This window comes from Aristolochia californica, unplaced genomic scaffold (assembly GCF_029961685.1).
Source record: "Aristolochia californica isolate CCGP_79_NKW_82.1479 unplaced genomic scaffold, dmAriCali1.0.hap1 SCAF_3, whole genome shotgun sequence".
In the NCBI taxonomy this organism is placed as follows: Eukaryota; Viridiplantae; Streptophyta; class Magnoliopsida; order Piperales; family Aristolochiaceae; genus Aristolochia; species Aristolochia californica.
Window position 1 is genome coordinate 7,620,001 of NW_027181992.1, and position 20,274 is coordinate 7,640,274.

The 20,274-nt window shown below is 37.0% G+C and overlaps 2 protein-coding genes across 5 annotated transcripts; both read right to left on the bottom strand.

Moving 5' to 3' along the window:
- Positions 1-3,280: 3,280 nt before the first annotated feature.
- LOC137958934 (chaperone protein dnaJ 49-like) lies at positions 3,281-7,201 on the bottom strand. Of its 4 annotated transcripts, XR_011114020.1 has the most exons (3): positions 5,514-7,201; positions 3,923-4,052; positions 3,281-3,508 (listed from the first exon to the last, which is right to left on the bottom strand). XR_011114020.1 is itself a non-coding variant. In XM_068806151.1 (2 exons), exon 1 carries the CDS (start codon positions 6,579-6,581, stop codon positions 5,526-5,528), a length of 1,056 nt encoding a protein of 351 aa, XP_068662252.1. In that variant the 5' UTR covers positions 6,582-7,201; the 3' UTR covers positions 3,284-3,508; positions 5,514-5,525. The 4 variants fall into 4 exon arrangements, 3 of the variants coding, with proteins under 3 accessions (XP_068662252.1, XP_068662251.1, XP_068662250.1); XM_068806151.1 differs by lacking the exon at positions 3,923-4,052 and having other exon boundaries at positions 3,284-3,508; XM_068806150.1 differs by lacking the exon at positions 3,281-3,508 and having other exon boundaries at positions 3,531-4,049.
- Positions 7,202-7,790: 589 nt separating this feature from the next.
- LOC137958933 (condensin-2 complex subunit CAP-D3) lies at positions 7,791-20,193 on the bottom strand. Its single transcript, XM_068806148.1, has 9 exons — positions 18,760-20,193; positions 17,527-18,252; positions 16,251-16,742; positions 16,083-16,174; positions 15,915-16,002; positions 15,509-15,623; positions 15,314-15,440; positions 8,920-9,094; positions 7,791-8,793 (listed from the first exon to the last, which is right to left on the bottom strand). Exons 1-9 carry the CDS (start codon positions 20,191-20,193, stop codon positions 8,080-8,082), a joined length of 3,963 nt encoding a protein of 1,320 aa, XP_068662249.1. The 3' UTR covers positions 7,791-8,079.
- Positions 20,194-20,274: the final 81 nt, after the last annotated feature.

A 20,274-nucleotide genomic window follows, 5' to 3' on the forward strand; every position in this document is an offset into this window, starting at 1 on the left:
TATAAAAGTTTTATGAACGGAGATACTAAACAAAACCTTTTTGGTTTCCAAAGTGTCCTAGACAAATACATTTTGATACTTCAGATCAAATTTATTTTTGCCATAAGTGGAACTGAAAAAGGATGAGAATTAGAAAATAATGCTGACAATGAGGATTTGTGACCAAGAACAATAGAATGCATAAAATTAATAAAATAACATGCGGTGAGAACTACATAAGGCTAGTAAAACCAAGAACATTCATGGACAATAATAATGCTCGAGTAACTTCCAATTAGTTTCTATTTTTCCTTTCAAACATAACATCTTGTTAAGGTGTATATGCACATGATATTTAGTTAATAGTACCTTTTTTATAATAAGATTATAATAACAAAGAGAAATACTCTTTAGCATTAGAAGCCTTAAAACTTCCATTTTCTTGTGGAACTGAGTTTCAACCATTTCACAATGTAATTTAAAACTAGGAAACACTTGAGATCATTCTTTGATTAAATAGAGTTACATCATATGAGTATTATCATTTACAAATATGATAAGTTATTGAAATTGAGTAATATTAAATACTTGTATTGCCGCCCCCCACCCCCCACTATCGAAATTAATTAAGGAAAACAAACTAGGATTAATCTTCTCAAAGCGGTAAGGAAAAACAATGTTATGGTGTTTACTTAACTCAAAAGACTCAAAAGACAAACTAGTAATAGACTTAAGAAGAAAACTAGAGATTCAACATTGATAAAGACAGATGACCTAGTCTATTGTGCCACTGTAGTGCCTGTTGATTTCATGTTACTATTGTTGAAATTACTTCATTGTCCAAATAATAGAGACCTCCTCCCAATCACCCGATTGGTCTAAATGTCCTGAAAGATCAGTGAATTAGGAAAAATGTTACACAACAACTAAGTTTTATAGTCTTTGACTTAGTAACATGAGGCTTAAAGAAAATTAAGGGACAAAGAAAACATTGGAAGGAGGAAAATATAGGTTTGGATGGAGAGGCAACACCAATGCCCTATATTTTGGTATGAGAGCCATCAACTCTAAACACAAATCATTTAGTGGGACAATGAGATAATGATAATAAATTACCAATGTTTCAATAAGATGTTTAGAGACATTTGAATCAATAATTCAAGGACAAAAGCTAAAGCATGAAAGGAAAAAGTACATATCTATAGTGGAAATAGTAGCAGAGGAAATACTAAAGGATGTAATTAATATTCTCTTGAATTTCTACCAGGCTTTATTATATTCATTTTGTAAGAACTCTCCCGACATTAGAAGAATAAGTGGAACCATCTTCATTAGGTTCAAAGGTGGCACTGGCTTGATTGACAATAGAAAGAGTTTGTTTTCCGTGCAGCATCCCACACTTTTGAACAATATAATTAGATAAACCACAACAAGTATAGCACTAGTTCGGAGGCATCACTTAAATGACTTCGGTTTTGCCACAACCATGACCTCATCCATTATTTTTGGTTCATCTTCATTGCAAAAACATGATAGATGTATATGTGGGCATGAGTTGAGACTTTAAGTGTTTTTGCTAGAACTTGATGTATAGTAATACAAATATCATCAAGGGATGGTTTTGAAAAGGAGGAAAGGATTTGAGGTTTTACCACATCAAAGTGTAACTTCATATTGGTAAAGCAAATAGCCCTAAACAATGCTTCCCTCTGATTTTCTCGGATAGTTATGTTGGCTTAATAAGGTCGTGCCAATTAAATATTTTTTGATATTATTTTCTTGCTTGGACATGTACATAACTTGAAACACATAAAAAAGCTAATGAAAGTTTATTAACCAACTAATCACTCGTGTCCTCTTTCAGCCACTTATAATAACTGGCTATCTTCTTCATTGATTGAGGGGGATGGCTTGGGTAAATGGTCAGCAAGGTCATCAGTGATCAGAAAACATTTTACTGTCTAAGAGCATGAAAGGTATTTGGACAGACATTTAAGCGGAACAATAGTTATTTAAAAAAAAAAAAAAAAAAAACTTTTTTTCTAAGTCCATTGGAGGAATTGTTCATTTCCATGGCCATATTTCAAGAGACACGATGTACTGCAAACCCTTAAGAGATGAGAACTTCAAGGGTAAAAGAGACAATAAACCAAGTGCAATATCAAACTTAAAAAAATAATGCAGAGAAGGAAATATGAGTTCCGCATAAAACTAGATTTCTCAAACCAATTTCTTTGATTTAGAAACTTCTTAAACCAGATAAAATTTGCATGAGACAGAGCAATAGAGAAATGTTCTCTCTCTCTCTCAGAGCTCCGAAGTCAAGAAGGAAAATAGTAGCATTGCCAAACTAAAAACTAGAAATTGAGGGTTCTTTTTGTGCATGAAAAGCAAGGAAATAATAAGAAGTTATAGGTGAATTATGCCAAACCCTAATGCAGGGATTCATGCAAACAAATGGAAGTTGACTACCTAAAAAATACTCGGCTAAAGCAATAAAAAGGAGGTTTCAAATTTGCATGTGGAATTTGAAAACTACAACTTGAAGGTGTTCAACATGGCGTGCATGAAATCATAAACCAGGTAAAGAGTTGTATGAGAACAAAAAACAAACCAGAAATAGTGATAGGCAAATATATATGAGGATTTGAAAAGCTACATAAAGTCAATTATTAAGGTGAAAAAACTTTGTTCAAACCACTATCTAACCGAGCCGAGTTCATCCTTTGAAGCAGCCAAGGATGCCTTCAATGCAATAATAATTGAGTACTGTAAGCAATAAATTAAAAGCCCTAGAACACCTAAAATGATATCATGCTAAATTCTACGACTTTATATTAGAGCTTATTTAGATGAGAGTGGAGAAAGAAACAAGTGGAGAACCTAACGGCCTTTTTGGAGCCCAGTAGATAATCGTTAAGAGACAATTAAAATAAGAGAAAAAATCACAAAATAAATTTGGAGAGAATTTTTTTTATTTAATAATTTTTTTCTCACAAAATAATAAATTTTAGAGAAAAAATAAAAGAAATAGAAAACTGAGAGAAAATTTTACAATATTACTATTTTTTTTCTTTTTTATTTTCCAATTGTATCCAAACAAAAATATACCATACTTCTCTTCCATTTTCTCTCATTTTCCATGGGAATCCAAACCATTCTTCTGTCGCATTGATTACTAGCTTCATATTTGAATGAACCAAAAGGAAAACTTAAAGTTGCCATGAGCATTTAGTCACCTAAAACTATAATTGATAACAGAATACGAAAGATTAAGGAAAAGTTCTACCTTCATATCGAACATTTTTATTGGCAGAAAGCCACTAGGAGGATGATATATTTGCTTCTTGTTCTTCTAAATATTTCCTAACGTACTACTAAAAGGTAACAAAGCATCAAGATAAATTGGTTTTGTCAATTTCATTTGTACTTCAAAGCTTACATTTTTTGAATGTCCATTTCTTGATTCCTCGACTGCGACGGTAAGAGCCTCTTTCGACTTTTGGTAGTTTACTTCAGGGGTCAGTGCCTGCATATGTTAATGATACATAAACCATTATTGTACTTCATTCGGAAGAACACTACAACTCCTAAGTATTGGTCACGATAGTTTTCTGCTTGATATAACTGGCTTCAAGAAAGTTTAGATCATAAAGAGGGTAAGGCATTCCTGTGCAGATCATTCGGCCCTCCAGGCTAAAAATGTTATAAGCCCTCTGAGTAAAACTTAGGCATAAACTTGCTTATGACCTTTCAACCATCAACAGCATGAGAGGATGAAATCAGTTAGAAGCAAAGCACTTTTCATTCTACAGTTACTTCGTTTAAACGACATGAAACATTGAAATGTCTCCACATAGCTTTCTTGTCCACCAAATCTCTACAGCCAATTGAGGAAAAAGGAGTGATTCATATGGAGTTATTGTTACATTATGGCTCTTACCCACAGTTATAAAAGCGTAAGTTGCTTGCTCCAGCTCCAAAAATGATGAATGCCCCACAGACCAACGAATTCAAAGTTCGTTGAAAAAGGAGATAAGGTTGAGCATCAAAAGATAAGTTGCAATAAGCTGCTATAAGTGTAGAAAATAGTAAAGAATGTTTCAGACCTTCTAACATTATAGAGCATTAAACTAAAACAAAAGGAACCAGAGAATCTAACATCTTCAAAGGTAAAGAAAAGGCCACGAATAGAACAAACAAACATGACAGAAAAATCAAACAGAAGCTTCAGAACTAGTGCTCTTGCACGTCTGTTTTCATCAAAATCCTTGACAACTTTCTTAAAAGAAATCACAGCAAACTAACTAAACAAGCAAAACCATTATCTAGAAGCTCAGTAAGAGACACATCACTCTCTTAAAAAAGAAGAAAAAAAGGGCTCAGTAAGAGACATGATGTCTCCTCAACTGTATAAATTTCACTTCACGCAGGAAAGGGTGAGTTTAGAAGGCTTCAGGACTAATCCACTCTAAGTTGATTTACTGAAGCCGATTTGACTGGTGGTTAAAACGTTGACCAACCACTGCAGAATTAAAAATAAAAAGTTCTCCAAACTATCTGTTAGTGGACGACTACAATATTTCTACAGCCATATTCTTTGTTTTCAGTGTTTAGATATTATGCATTTTGGACCTTACGAGTGACAAAATAGAAAACAAGTGCAAAAAAGCAAAGCCTAATCGAGAATTGCTACCATGGTACAATGCATGTAAATGACCTGAATGAAGATGCTAACTTTCACAACTGAACTGGCTGTTTAAAGCTAGTATTCTAACAAACATCAAAAGAGAAAAGGGGCCCATCAATAGAGCACTTCCTTTTGGAAACAGAGAGGCTCCATAGACCAGTTTTTAGATTATAGTTATCTAACTTTAGCCTCTGGGTTGAGATTGATCTTATAGTTCACAACAACGATTGACTATGTAACTAACTCCTCTTGGGGGAAAACAAAGGACAATAATAGAAACATTCTTCTACATGGCCACCAATTGAAAAGGAGAGACTTCAACTCAATCTGGAAAATTTTACTTTCAGAGATCTTTTGGAATATGACAGAAGTTTCATTTAACTTGCTCAGACTTGTAATAATTCAATCGAGATGCATCTATAAATATTATAAAAAAATTAAGGAAGCACAGATGCTTCTTTTTTAATTCAAAACACTACTTCATTCAACTAATCAACATACGGTAAAATTAAATGGAAGAAAATTTACTAAGAGGCAAATGCAACATAAAATATAATAAAATCAACATGGAGGTCAGCCCAAGTAATTCTTAGCAGTGCTGGACTTCAGCAAGAGCACAACATTGAAATCAATTCTTCTTTGAACCTCACAAATAAAATCAACATCTTTTAAGCACTGCAAGCTTAAATAAACATGTTTCAAGGAAACACTTCTAGCACAGAACATACAGAAATAAGAAATATAAAATTGTATAACTACTTAGCTTTGTGTAAGATTTGAAAAATCAAAACCAGAAGCTAGCGAAGAATCTAATTCAATTATCTTGTAACTAGAAGGTGCCCACCTCATTACATTTTCATGCTGCTGCAAGATTCTGTAGTTTATCACAGTGAGGAGTTGGATAGTTTCTAGCCCATTGACGTCTCTGCAATTCCATATGACAATAACGGCCAAGTATGCTCTTATAATCCCTCATTACATTGCGCTCAAGATTTGCCCTAGAAGGACTACCTTGTGGAAATTGCACATCAAAATCTTGTGACTTCACATAAAATTCCACACCAAACTTCTCCGTGACCTTTGGGATCTGATGAGAGTAAGTTTTCTGCAGGGAGTAATCAGGCTCAGAGAAAGGTAAGTATGCAAGTAGAAAGATGATCAAGATGGGCAAAAGCTGAAGCAAAGCCAACACATTGAAACCTCCCTGAACATTTTCCCTATGTTGAGTTCCCATCCCTCTTGTCCTGTACACATGCGCCCTCCGGAAAACATCTGGCTGAGAGCCACCGAAGAAAAATGAACGGAAGATCTCATCTGGATCAAAATTTTCATCAAATAAGTCACTTTGAGGTCTTCTTCTCCTCCTGAAGTTATGTTGCTGATTATATTCGAACTCCTCTACCAAGCCAGTTTGATCATACTGACTTCTCGAGCCTTCCTCACTCAAACATTTAAAAGCTTTTGAAACCATCTTAAAAGCCTCTTCTGAACCAGGTGCCTTATTCTTATCAGGGTGAACCTTCAGAGATAATTTACGGTACGCCTTTCTAATCTCCTCAACTGAACAGCTCCTCTCTACTCCAAGAATAGCATAGTAGTCCTTCTGCCTTTTAATATCCCTAACAACTTTAATATGCTCTTCAGTGTAATTTTGAGTGCCACAAGGGGATTCAGGGATTTTACGGGGGATTGATTCTTTAAGGTTCTGTTCTGCAATTTTTTCATCAAAAGATGAGGAAGAGGGAGATGAGTCCTGATTCTGACAAGCAGCGAGTATTTCATTGACCTGGAGGCTAGAATCTAACCGTTGTGCAATTTTGATGAATTTTAGCGCACGTTGCTTGTCACCAGAAGCAAGAGCCGCTTCAGCAATCTTGACACATCTCAACGCCTCATCCTTGTTACCATCCATGATTGATCCAGAAACACAAAAAATCGACTACCGAAACTTCAAACAATTAATTCAAGACTAGAAGACCGCTTACGAAAATTCATTCAGGGGTCAGCAATGTAAAGGTATCCGAAATTCAACAAATCCGCACGAATCCCATACAAGTTGCAAGAACCTCAACCGCCGAAGTGGTTCAACAGTGATACAGGATTAAAGAAGGTTTCACGAACAAGGACGGTCGGTTCTCGACACCAGAGCTTTTCCCTCCCGAAAATCTACCAAAATGCTCACAGGATAATTTCGAGCTCAACATAAACCAAAAGAACTTCTCTAATTTCGAACAGATTGCCTATATATCCAACACAGAATGACGAAAATCATCGAACAGTACTAGACCCGGATATCCTCAAAATTACAAGCCAAAAATCCGAGATGAGTGAAGAATTAGGATCTCACCGATTCACATCGAACAATTCCATAGATACTTGAATTAACAAGAAACCCTACTTAAATAGCTTCCATCACCAAAAAGATGCAAACTTTTACGATCAACACATAAGGGATAAACGATGTAAAAATAAATTCAGAGAGAAAAATTCATGGATCGGAAGATACAGACGTACCGAACCGGAACAGAAACCCCACCGAGGCAGAAAAGATCAAAATTTGCCAAACCTGACTGAAGTCCCCATCAAAAGGCAGAGAAGAAAAGAAAATCGACCAATCGAATTCATAACAGGCTTCATTGTGAGAAGTCCATAAGACGCCACTAAAACCACGCTTTCCAACAGAATAGGGAAGACAATAAATAAAAAACAATGATCAGTTATGAAAATGAAGTATGCCTCTGAGTATCTGACACTAAAAGAATGTCATTGAGTCTTTGGTGCTGCTAATATTTGTCAGTGACAAGTTAACGGGAGATTCATGCACCACGACTCGCAACAGATGGTCTGTGACGATCTTGGCCGTCTGATCGAATAGAAAACACCATGTTCTGAAAGATCATTTACTACTGCAAAATAAATCTGGTTCTCTTAAACTGGACTCGATGTTCAGAGTTGGTAGCATCGTGTTTTGCTTTCTTCCCCTTCAATTTCTGCCCTCCAATGCTAACTCCACTGCTAAAGTGAATCTCAGTAATTATAATTTGCACATGTAAATCTAGGTTATTTTTTGGATATGTTCTTTAACTATTGAATCTGCTATTACTACTCTGTGAGGAGGCAAACTAATGAGCGTCTATTCGACTATCAGCACCAATACCAGTGAATGTTTAGTACAGATCAGGTGTTTGTAGAAAAATCAGACAAAATAACCAGTGAATGTTCGTTCCCCTTAGACAATCTTCTAGATCTTGGGTCTACGCGGTTTGAACTAATCAGATCCCTTTGATACAAGGTTCAAGAATGTACAATTTGCAGTGGGTAGAATCTCCTGTAAGACCAGACTCATTGAGTTAATGCTTCCAATCTTCAATTTAAGGCTTTTACTGCTGCACAGAACTCTTGCACATATACTAATGTTCCTCGTCAGAGTCGAAAGATTGCCTTCTCCTTAAAGATTCCAATACTTCAGAATGACGATCTCCTCTGCTGACCCCAGTGCCGGTGGATTTGAGTTTTGGGATACTCATGGAATGTAGAGGTGGCGTGGTCACAATACCTCTGTTTACTTCTTTCAGCACAGATCGTGCTGTGGCTTCGGCAGCCACTTCTGCCACCGCTGAAGCTATTTTGGTAGCAGCCTTTGTAGCATTTCCTCTGTTATGGTTACCAGGATCTGCCGCTTGAGTAGCATTACCACAGGTAGGAGTAAGATGGCCAGTTGATCTTTGTACTGTGGCTGCAGCCTGTTGAGCCATGAACTTTGTCTTTGCTGCTTCATACTTCTGCATGTCATAGATAATCTCTTTCCGGAGTTGTGGGTCTGCAACCAATATGTCATCGATCTCATTTTTATAGTCTTTGAGAAGCACACGAAGGCATTCCATTAAACAGCCTGTTAATGAGCTGTTTCTGCTCTCTAATAGCCGCTTTAACTCGATAAATATTGGAATTGCATTTTGAATCAGATTCTTCTTGGCGGTTTGAGTCACCAACCTCCCTTTGGCAGCTGCTATGGCTCCATTCCCATCCCCAGTTTCAACTTCCATCTCTCCAGCATCACCTGATGAAGACCCTCGATTTGATTGGATTCGCATCTCTTTGCAGGCTAGTATTTGCAGGGCATCCTATAAACAAATATGCTAACCTTAGTTCACCTCTGCAAGAAAACTTTCAGCAAGGCCATAATCACGTTTCATTTTTACTAGTAGATATTATTAGAGCAGCAGGGTGAAAAATGAAATGCCTTTTACCTGCAATACTGACTGCGCTGTGATATCACTAATATCAAGCAAGCCATCCGATGCAGCTGCCAAGATCTCAGCACAGAGCTTTGCAGAAGTGGCCAACAGATGCTCTGGTGCCATTTGTTTGAGCAAAGTGACATAAATGTACATCCTTTCTGACCGAGATTTCTCATCATTACCTCTGAACCAGAGAATAATAGGATCTCATGATATATACACATGTATTCTATTTATTAAACTTTAACTATGTTAAAATATTAATTCAGGGTATTTTATGTTAAAATATCAGTTCAAGGATATTTTAGTTATTTTTATTGTGAAGTTGGGACCAAGGCCCATCCCAAAATGACTAGCCAACTTAGGAACCCTTTTTCCCAACTAATAAACTCAAGATCTTTGTACTCACTAATCCATTTGGGACTATTCCTTAACACTCCCCCTCACGTGGAGGCCCTCTTTTGTGACTCTACAAGTGAATAATTTAGCTGTAGGCCCTCTTTTGTGGCTCTACAAGTGAATAATTTAGCTGTAGGCCCTCTTTTGTGGCTCTACAAGTAGATAATTTTAAGTGTATGCCCTCCTTTGTGGCTCTACAAGTAGATAGTTTAGGTGTAAGCCCTCTTTTGTCGCCCTACAAGTGGATAGTTTAGATATAGGCCCACATATGAGTACCCGCTCTAATACCATGTGAGGTTGGGTCCAAGGCCCATCCCGAAATGACTAACCAACTTAGGAAACCTCTTTCCCAACAAATAAATTCAAAATTTTTGTACTCACTAATCCATGTGAGACTATTCCTTAACAATTGCACTATCTTATTTAGCATGTTTGATTTAATCTATGTACAAATTTTTATATTCGTAAGAAGAGTAGAACGGGAGTTTTAAGGGAATAAGTGATTTTATGTAAAGAAGGGTATTATTGTAAATTGTCCAATTAAGCTTAATAAGCTGCATTAGGAATCATGCACAATGCCTAAAGCAGCTCATTCAAGAGTTTCTCGCAACTCTCTCCCTCCTCTCTCTCTACCTTCAAGTTTCACTAATATTTAAATGGTATCAGAGCGATAAATTGTTGTTGGGAGTGCTTCTTAGTCATTAAACCTTTCTTTCGATCAAGTCGATTTCACATAACCAAGGTTTTTCAGATCTCCTCAGTGATTGGTTGGTAAAAAATTGATTTTTCACCCTTCTTCTTTTGCCATAACCCTAAAGTTGGTTCTATCACTTTTTTAAGGATTATCCATGCTTTCATTGCCTTAAAAAGGGTTCTTTTTTATTGATATTGGGATGTGTATCACCTACCCTAAACTTGTGCTTGCATCAACAATCCCTATACTAACATCAGCCCTAATTGAGAACTCTATTTGAAGTATTATCTATATAATTGCAGTATTATATTATTCTGGAAGTATCTTACTTGCACACATCTCATACTCGTCGTAACCCTAATTTTTGAGAAGTAAGGACCATATCATTAGGATTTGTAAAAGTATTTGGGTATTGGAATTGAAGAATGTAGTGATTGTATACTTATTCTATGGCTGATATGGGTGAAATTTATTTTCCATCTAGAGAGATGTTTGGATCTAATGGTAAAGATGTGGTTTTTATGACTTCTAAAAAGTTGACAGGACCGAACTATCTTAATTGGGCCAGATCAGTGAGAATGTTTCTGAAGAACAAAAGGATGACAAAGTACATCTGAGATGATCCTCCAATCCCCACAACTGATGATTGGGAAGCAGAAGACAACCAAGTTATGACTTGGATTGTCCACAATATTGATTCAACCTCAAGAACCATGTGATGGACTGTGAAACTGCAAAAGCTAAATGGGTTTCTTTAGAGTACTTGTATGCTCAAGAGAGCAATTTATCCCAAGTTTATGAATTGTATACTGATTTCTTTGGTCTCAAAAGAGGTAACAAAACAGTTAGACAATACTATAGTGTGCCTTTTTGGGACTCTGGCAAGAAATTAACGTTTATCATCCATTCACCACGAATTAGCAGGAATTGAGGAGACAACAAAATCAGTTTCTGGTGGCAAAGTTTCTTGATGGTTTAGGTGCTGAGTTTGATAGTATTAAGGCACAGATTCTAGCCTCAAAAGAGGTGCTCTCATTACCCACTACATTTAAATGAATTGTGAGGGCTGAGACGACCTTGGTATCCGAGGAAGAAAAAGGGGGAAAGATGACTGATGCTACTGCACTGAATACTTGAAGCCCAAGTTCTAAGCCAGCAGACTCATCTCAAGGATGGATAGGCTCTGGGAGAGGCAAAGGTTGATGTAGAGGTAATGGTAAATCCGAGAGGAAGTGTGTCCATTGTGGATGAAATAACCTTTACTCAAATAGATGTTGGATTAAATTTGGAAAACCTCAGTCATGAAAACAATGAAACTATGTCAGAAGCTATGGCTCTTGTCACTCCGAGGGGAGCCAATAAATACAATTATTTTAGCAACAACAACAGATTATGCAACACCCAAATCAGCTATCAGTTGGTTCATCTTCAACACCTATGGTCCATGCTTCTACTCCGACGGCTGCTCTAACACCTTTAGATATGTTTGCTCTTCATGTGTCTTCTTCTCCTACATGGGTTATCGATTCTAGAACTATTGGTCATATGTCAAGTGTATCATCCTTATTTTCTAACATGAAAGAGTCATTACATATAAAACAGGTAAACTTAGTTGATGGGTCTGTCTCCTCAACTCAAGGAGTTGATACAGTTACCCCTTGAATTTGCTGTCAATTAACTAAGTCTATGAATTGCTCTCTAACCTTTTATCTCACTAATTGTATCTTTTAGGACCTCGTGACGAAGAAGACGATTAGTTCTACACATGAAAGAGATGAATTGTATTATTTGGGGAGCAATCTACCAGATAATACTCTACATGCCCTTCACACATCTACTACCCATTTACAATAGCATTTGTGATTAGGTCATCCTTTGCTAGCAAAATTGATTCAAGTATTTCAAAATTTCCTTTTAGTCTTATTTTTAGTGCGAGTCATGTCAGTTGGGCAAACATCACCGGGTCTCCTTTCCAACCTCACATCATAAGACAAGTCAGCTATTTGAGGTCATTCATTTAGATGTTTTGGGTCTTTGTTTTGTAACTAGTTTGATTGATTATAGGTACTTTATTTTCTTCATTGATGATTTTAGTAGGTGTACATGGGTTTATCTTCTTCGGGAGAAATCTAAGACATTTGATGTATTCAAACTTTTTTACAATAAAATAAAGAATCAGTTTTCAGCCTCCATTCATATTTTGCATACTAATAATGGTCTTGAATTTATGAATCATAAGTTTGATATTTTTTGTTAAAATCAAGGGATCATTCATCAAACCTCATGTGTGTTTACTCCTCAACAAAATGTAACAGAGTGTAAAAAACGTCATTTACTAGAAATAGCTCGCACTATGATGTTGAATATAAATTTAAGAATTTCATATGTTTACTCCATTCATATTTTGCATACTGATAATGGTCTTGAATTTATGAATCATAAATTTGATATTTTCTATCAAAGTCAAGGGATCATTCATCATATCTAAACAATATTGGGGTGACACAATGCTTACTGCATGTTTCTTGATCAATAGGATTCCTTCATTCGTTCTTGAAGGTAAAATTCCTATTCAGATTTTGTTGCTTTTAACTCCATTTTTTTTCTCCTCGTGTAATCCAAAGATATGCTTACAACTTTTGTTGCTTGTAGCTCCATTATTCAGATTTTTTTGTTTCAACTACATTTATGAATTACTCATGTTCTGAGATCATCCAAATATAAGTTGCCTCCTCAAGCAGTTAAAGTGTGTTTTTCTTAGGTATAGCAGTACAAATATTCCTATCCATCCCCTAGAAAAACGTTTGTATCGCAGATCTCACCTTTTTTTAAAAAATACTCTTTTTATGAATCTACTACTTCTATTAATCTACCATCTCCTTCCCCAGTACCTGAGTTGGTCATTCCCCTGTCGTTGAAGATTGTCTTGGACCTACACCAAATACCACTATTGAGAAACCATTGCAAGTGTATCGGATTCGACAAGTGCATTCATCTCAACATACAACCTCCTCTCTCATGACAGGCCATGACCCGTCTTCGTCTCAAGATCCTAAAATAAGTAATCCACACCTGCCCATTGTTTTAAGGAAAGGTGTTCGGAAATGTACTCATCCGTTGTCTCACTTTGTTTCATTTGACCATTTGTCTATCAACTATAGAAAATTTGCATTATCTATTTCTACTTGCACTATTCCTTCTTCAATGCAAGAGGCTATGTCCTCTCCACAGTGGAAGCAACCTATGGATGCTGAGATGGTTGTTTTATTAGAGCGAGGAACCAGGCCGTTATGTGATTTCTCAATTAGCTATGTCCTCTCCACAATGGGAGCAACCTACTACTAACTGGTTTGAGAAGCTTAGCATTGTAGTAATGCAATTTAGGTTCTACAGGAGTCATTATGATCATTCTATGTTCCTGGTCAATAAGAAGACTAGTGTGGTTATTTTGGTGGTCAATGTAGATGATATTGTACTATTTGAGAATGACCTTGAAGGCATTGCAGAAGTTAAACAGTACTTGACCACACATTTTCAGGAGAAAGATTTGAACTCCTTAAAGCACTTTCTTACCATTGAAATTGCTCGTAGCAAACGAGGTATTGTTCTCTCTCAGAAAAAATATGTATTGCAAGAGTATGGTTGGTTGGGTACTGAACCAGTAGACACTCCCATGGAGATCAACTATAATATGTTGCAGGAGTATGGTTTGTTGGGTACTGAACCAGTAAACACTCTCATGGAGATCTACCATAATCTTCATGATACTCAGGGTCCTACTCTCAAAAGCAAAACTCAATATTGATGCTTGGTAGGTAAATTGATTTATGTTATAGTTACTAGGCCAGATATATCCTTTGTTGTGGGAGTTGTGAGCCAATTTATGGAAAATCCTTAAAAAGTGTATTTAGAAGCTGCCTAGAGGATTTTAAAGTATTTGAAGGGTGTACCTAGAAAAAATCTATTGTATACTCAAAATGTTGGATACTTTGATGTAGATAATGCTGGCTATAAAATGGATAGAAGGTCTACATTAGGCTACTGTTATTTTATTGGAAGTAACCTGGTAAGATGGAAAAGTAAGAAACAAACAGTTGTGGCTAGGTCTAGTGCAGAGACCGAACGTAGAGCAATATCTAACACAGTTAATGAGCTTATGTGGATTAAGTCTATTCTTCTTAAATTTGATTTCTATTTACTAGAACCTATGGTTAAGAAGTGTGATAATCAAACAGCTATCTTCATTGTAACAAACCTTGTACTCCATGAGAGAACTAAACATAAAGTTTGATTGCCATTTTATAAGAGATACAATTATCTAAGAGAAGGTGGTAACTCTCTGTGTGAAATCTTAAAATCAGTTGGGAGATGGGTTTACCAAGCCTTCGAGAAGACATGAACTAGAATCCTTCTATGACAAATTGAGGTTGTTTGATATTTACTCTCCAGCTTGAGAGAGAGTATTAAAATATCAATTTAGGGGTATTTTAATCATTTTCTATATTATGTTTTTATCTTAACTTATGTTGTTAGATAAACAATGTTTTTTTATTCAAAGTTTCACTCAATTTAGAGGTGTATTTTAGGAGATATGTAAGTTTATGTAATAAAGGGCATTCTTGTCCTCTTTGTAAAATTCACATAAACCTGAAATAAAAGGTAGAAGAACCTGCTTTTCAGGCATGCACTTCAATGCAACCTCTTGCTACTCTTCTCCAACTCGTTTCTTCTCTTATTTCTCTCAATTTCTCCCTCAAATCTCATATTTGTCAAACCAATTAAAGTAGGAAAGAGCTTTCTACAAACAGAAGGGAATTGTATTTTAGGAATCACAAAAAAAAACACCCGTTGATCTTTAACACTTTTTTTGAAACTCAGGACCATACAACACTTAAATCCATCTATGGAATTCCATAACTCTCTTTCTTTTTATTATTTATTTATTCTAGGGCACATCCCATCAATTCCTTTTGAGTTCCACTCTCACAAACTTACTCCCTTTTTTTTATATACAGGAGAAAAGACAAAAAGTAAAGAGAGAAGAGGTTTTTTTGCCTATCTTGAACATGATTCCCATGGTTTTGGAATGGATAACACTCTAAGAAGCGACAGTAATTCAAAGCTGAAGTCACTCTAATCTTACAAGACTAATGCTGGAATTTTGTAGGATGTGTAATGAAATACTAAGAATTTCAATTGAAAACACAATTACCCTTCCTAGCGTTCTGAATTAGGTGGGGACATTTCCATTCACTGATATGAAATCTTCACAGGCAATGGTAACAACTTTTTATTTCTCTAAGGACAAACCTGATTGAGAAGAGTCGCCGCCCATTTTGTGCACCCTTTGGTTCGCTATGACCAGAATGAGCACGACAGTCATTCAGAAAGAAAATGGCTTCAATGAAACTATTGTATGCAAGAAGTGGTGCCTTAGCTGCCCAAGCAAAGAGGAAAGTGATTAATTCAAGTTACAAGATTTATTGAATACACTAGGAGTCTCACCTTTCAAGATGTCCCCAAAAAGAAAATCTGCCAGCTGTCTGATCTTCACTGACTCATCTACAAGAGAAACTAGAAATCGGAGAAACAATATGCCTCTCCACTTTACGTAATCTCTCTGTAGAAGAACCACAACGAGTATAATATCAATAATAAAAAGTCACAAACTGGCTCCATTTCAAAGAAATTTTCAAGTGCACCAATAAAGTGTGGACATAATTACATTTTTATCTTATCAAGATATTAACCACTAGAAAATGCTGATCAAAGAACCTTATCACTAACTTGGCAACATATGGGAACATTGCCCATTGGGCAAGGGAAAAGCATGATCAAATTGTCAAGATTTCTATGCATCACGTTTGGCAAGTAAAATTGAAACATTTTGTGTGTAATGATTGAGACAAACCTGCAATAATCTTGAAAGAAGGATAAATGTCTGCCTTCTCACAATCTCACATGGATCTCTTAAAGAAATGGTGATCTTTGGTATATAACTGTTAGTGGAACAGCATTTAGTTGAAAATGTTAGGTAATGCTTGAATCGCAAAGCTTTACAGATCATCAAGCTCCTTACCAATCTATTAAAGCCGTATAACGGACACAAAAGTCTGTCATCACGACAACAATGTTATTGCGCAAAGCTGCACATTCACTCTTCTCAAGCTCCTGAAGCACCAACCATACACCATTACTCAAAAGAGACAATACAAATGACTTTACCAAGCCCGTGATAAAAGCTCACCTGCACAAATAGAGGAATATAGCGCTTTGCTAGTTTCCCATCAGCCAGACAAATCTTTCCCATAGTTAGCCAGGATTGGACATATAAAGAATGAGCTACCTGCTTTACAGAAACTGCCAATCTGGCTATTTCTTTTGGCGTTGGTTGAGAGCATTCAGAAGTAATAATGGTATGCAATACAGGGATAATTCCTTTCAAATCTGCAGAAGGACAAACCAGAACCAATGACCCTATGGTAAAAACTGCAGTAACAGCTCTTGATAATGATCTGGATCCCTTCGCTTTTATCTTCTCTTTCTCACCACCACATGGAGGTGGAGTCTTGAAACTGTTTTGGCCGGATTCTGCTATCTCTGATACGTAGTGGTTTAGAATTTCGAGAGCTTTTGAGAGTAACCGATCAACACATTTAACCACAAGGTTGTCACCCTTCTCAGAAATTGCTGCTTTTCGTTTGCATAAAGTTCTGAGGGTTTTTACATGAGCACCAACCTATCCACCATTACACCAAAAATAACAGAAAGTTTTAAAAGCACATCTGTAAATTACAGAAAAGATAATCTGAGTTAAACTAAAGCGTAGATCAGGTTGTAAACATGAAATAATGCTGAAGTAGTAGAGAGAAAAGACAATTAAGAAAGTGAATAAAAGAAAAAAATGGATGAGTAAGGTATCCTTCTTTTAAATTCATTCGAAGAAGAACTTTTCCAAAATTTGTCAGACATATCTAGCATCTGGCATTCACTACCAAAAAAAAAAAAAAACTCTTTCCCCAGATTTTACTGTGAAAAACATCGTCAACATTGAAGATTTCAGTTTCCAGATATTCAAATGTCTATAAATGCATGATGCAATAATAAGAATTGTTATTTGTGACTTAAACACCTCAAGTAGCATTCCAGTGTAAATTATAATGAAAAAGACAACAACAGCAAACCATATCCTTATTGAAATCATTAGGTATTTACCATCAATTGGCCAGCCATAACAACATAGGATTATCATTCCCCATTAACAGTCTCATAATCATTTTGGAGCACACAAAGTTATCAGGATAATTTCTTGGATGTTGATTACACACACTATACCCTAGCCCCGGAAAGACTTCAACCCAAGACCCTACATTAGAAACCCTCTTGTGTGGCATTGAGCCAAAGGCCCAACCCTTATCAGGTCAATTAATTATTGCCTCAGTATGAACTAGCATAACACAATCATTCAAAACAAACATGGGAAAAGAAAATAAGAAAATTAAGTACATTTTCACAAAGACTACCTCTGTGGAGTGCATATTAAAACCCTCAATTCGTTGAAGTAAGTTTTGAGCCAAGTCTGCAGCTGGTTCTGGTGGCAGCTCCACAGAGACATTTGAAATAGTCTGTAATAGAAAAACTCGATCTGCAGCCCATCCAAGAGAATTGGATTCAATACTTCCTTCCTCCATAGCCATCTCTTCTTGGGCAAGTGGGCTCAGTGCTGGCGTGACCTTATCAAGCAGTTTCCAGTGATGCTCAAGAAATTTCCATCCAACTACCTTAGGCAAGAAAGATGACACCTCAGAGAGAAGAAACCATGCACCAGGTGGGGCTGTCCACTTCTCCATGGGCATTGAGTTGCTAACCCATAGAGATTCAGAAGTCCTTATGATATTTTGTAGCGCAATGGCGACTCCTCGCTTCAGCTGGTTTTTCTTGCCAATACTAATACAGACCTTCTTCACATAGGGTGCCACTTCTCCATCACAGATGCCTTTTAAAATGGTTAGAACTCCTGGATAGATAGATTCCAACTCATATTCTAAACGTTGTGGATCTGTGATGCAAGTGGTATCAGTGTTACTGATTGGAGCTGTGTAGCCAATTCTAGAAACACGTTCTAGCACCAATTCCTGAAACACGTTACCACATTCCTCTTGGATGCCTGATTCGCTGTCAGTAATTAACCGTGGAACTGCTTGAAGCCATTCAGTAACCACTCTACTGTCAGAAAATTTCCTAAATATCTGCATTCAGTATGGCACTGAGTGAAAAACACAAATAATAGGTGGAGTAAACGGCAATGAATTTCATTACTAAAGAAAAAAACTAGAATATAAATCATTTATACTCGCATATATCTAATATTCAACAAAACATAAGACTTGCAAGTTAGAAGGAAAAGGACAATGGCCAAGGAGACATTATAAATGAAGATATAACTTCAATTCCTTGCAATAATGAATGAAAAAAAAAAAAAAAGCTATAGTGCAGAGGCAGAGCTGAATTGAAGAAATATGCAGTTACTTGTACACCTGTTTTTCTCATAAACCACAAAGAATGTAGAAGTACAGATTAACCAAGTACATGGGAAAGTAAGCCCACTAATACGACAAGTAGAAGACATAGTGGATGACTGAAAATGAGAATCAATGAATTTTCAGTTCACAAATTGTATATCTACATATCGCAACAATCGGATGATAAAGGGAACGTGACATTTGGCCAAACAAATAAAGTAATAGAATAAATACCTCTGAAAGAGCAGAAAGAGCAGCTTTTCTTATACTGACAAGTGGGTCTGAACAGGCAACTCCAATCAACTTAAGCATGACTTCATCAACCCCACTGGACATTAGAGCTGTATATTTCATAATCACATGAAGTGTAGCCTTCCTTACTGCCGCCTTGTCGTCCTTACACCTCCTCCTCAACAGATCATTCAACTTAACATTTTCAGAACCCAACATATCCCGCAACTGAACTCGCTTACCCGGGCTATCAGACAGAAATTCAAGCACATTTGCCATATTTGAAAGAGCACGAGCCCGTACTCCAGCACTTGCATCCGAGCAACGACTTATCAGTGCTTCCAAACACTTTAGATCCCAACAGCTATTCCCCTGGCCTGAAGGATCTGGCAAAGATAGTAGAAGCATTGGGATCAAATCCACGGCAAGAAGTCTCAGTTGAGCCTTTCCTTTGGTCATCTTGACAACATATTCGACAAACCCAACCTGGTCTTCAAACTCCATTGTCTTAACTATTTCCATTATTGATTCAACAGCCAAGGCTCGTGAGTCGGACTTCTCTGGGGCCTTACCGATTAAAAATCTTGGGAAATATACTGTCACTTTCTTGATCGCAGTAGAATCTTTCGCCATGGTCATGACCTGACCCGTCACAAATCGTAGTGCCAACGTTCGAACTTGCGATCTGACTAAGATGATTGCTGGTGAAAGCGATTTCAAAACCTCCATAGCAGTCACAGCCTGGTCTCCATGATAAGGGTTTAAAACGCTTTGCATTAAACGGAAACACAAGTCGCTGAACTTGTGAAAATAAGATGCACTTTCGCATAACTCGATACCCATAACCAAAATTTCTGCCGTGGTTTCGATCAAGGATTTTAAACTCTCGGGGAATCTATTTAAATGAAGTCTACCAAGGAGAACAGACAATTTTTCGAGAATGTTAAATAGGAATCTGACATTGACCTGAGACGTACCACTATCTTCACCGTAGGTGCCAACCGCTTTGTCCTGAGCCCTCCCTTTTCGCTTTCTAGTGTTCTTCTTAGTTGAAGCTTCAAAAGTGAAGCTTGGCGACGGGCCCGACCGATGGTGTTTGAAGCATCGTCTAAGAGATTGGAGGAGGGAGAGAAAACAGAGAGGTGTGAAGAAAGTGTAGAGTGGGGAGGACGGACAGATAAGGATGGAGAGATAAACGTCACAGGCTGAAAGGGAAACAGTGGGATTAGAGGAATCCATGGAGATTGCAAGCGACTGGACGAGGGAGGAGTGCGGACGGTTCCTGAAGGCCATCTCCGAGAAGAGAAGTCGGGATTCCTCTCCATCTTCGAAAAGGTTGTGAATTTGTCGAAGAACGGATGGGGAAATTGGAGACTGATCATGGGAATTGCGAAGAGACTCGAGTTGGTCAACTATTCTGATGAGAGATTCTTCCATGGCACCAAGGCTGAGAGCTCAAAGGTGTCAAGCGGTGGATGACCCGCCCTTTGTTCGGTTTGAAATTCGAGCATCCCGCGC

Excerpts from the sequence above, each read along its gene's own strand:
- LOC137958933 (XM_068806148.1), bottom strand. The coding sequence starts at position 20,193 with ATGGAAGAATCTCTCATCAGAATAGTTGACCAACTCGAGTCTCTTCGC. Across the intron at positions 15,441-15,508 it reads TTTTGGGGACATCTTGAAAG|CTAAGGCACCACTTCTTGCA; the intron begins GTGAGACTCCTA and ends TTGCTTGGGCAG. Across the intron at positions 8,794-8,919 it reads CAGCGCAGTCAGTATTGCAG|GATGCCCTGCAAATACTAGC; the intron begins GTAAAAGGCATT and ends ATTTGTTTATAG.
- LOC137958934 (XM_068806151.1), bottom strand. The coding sequence starts at position 6,581 with ATGGATGGTAACAAGGATGAGGCGTTGAGATGTGTCAAGATTGCTGAA.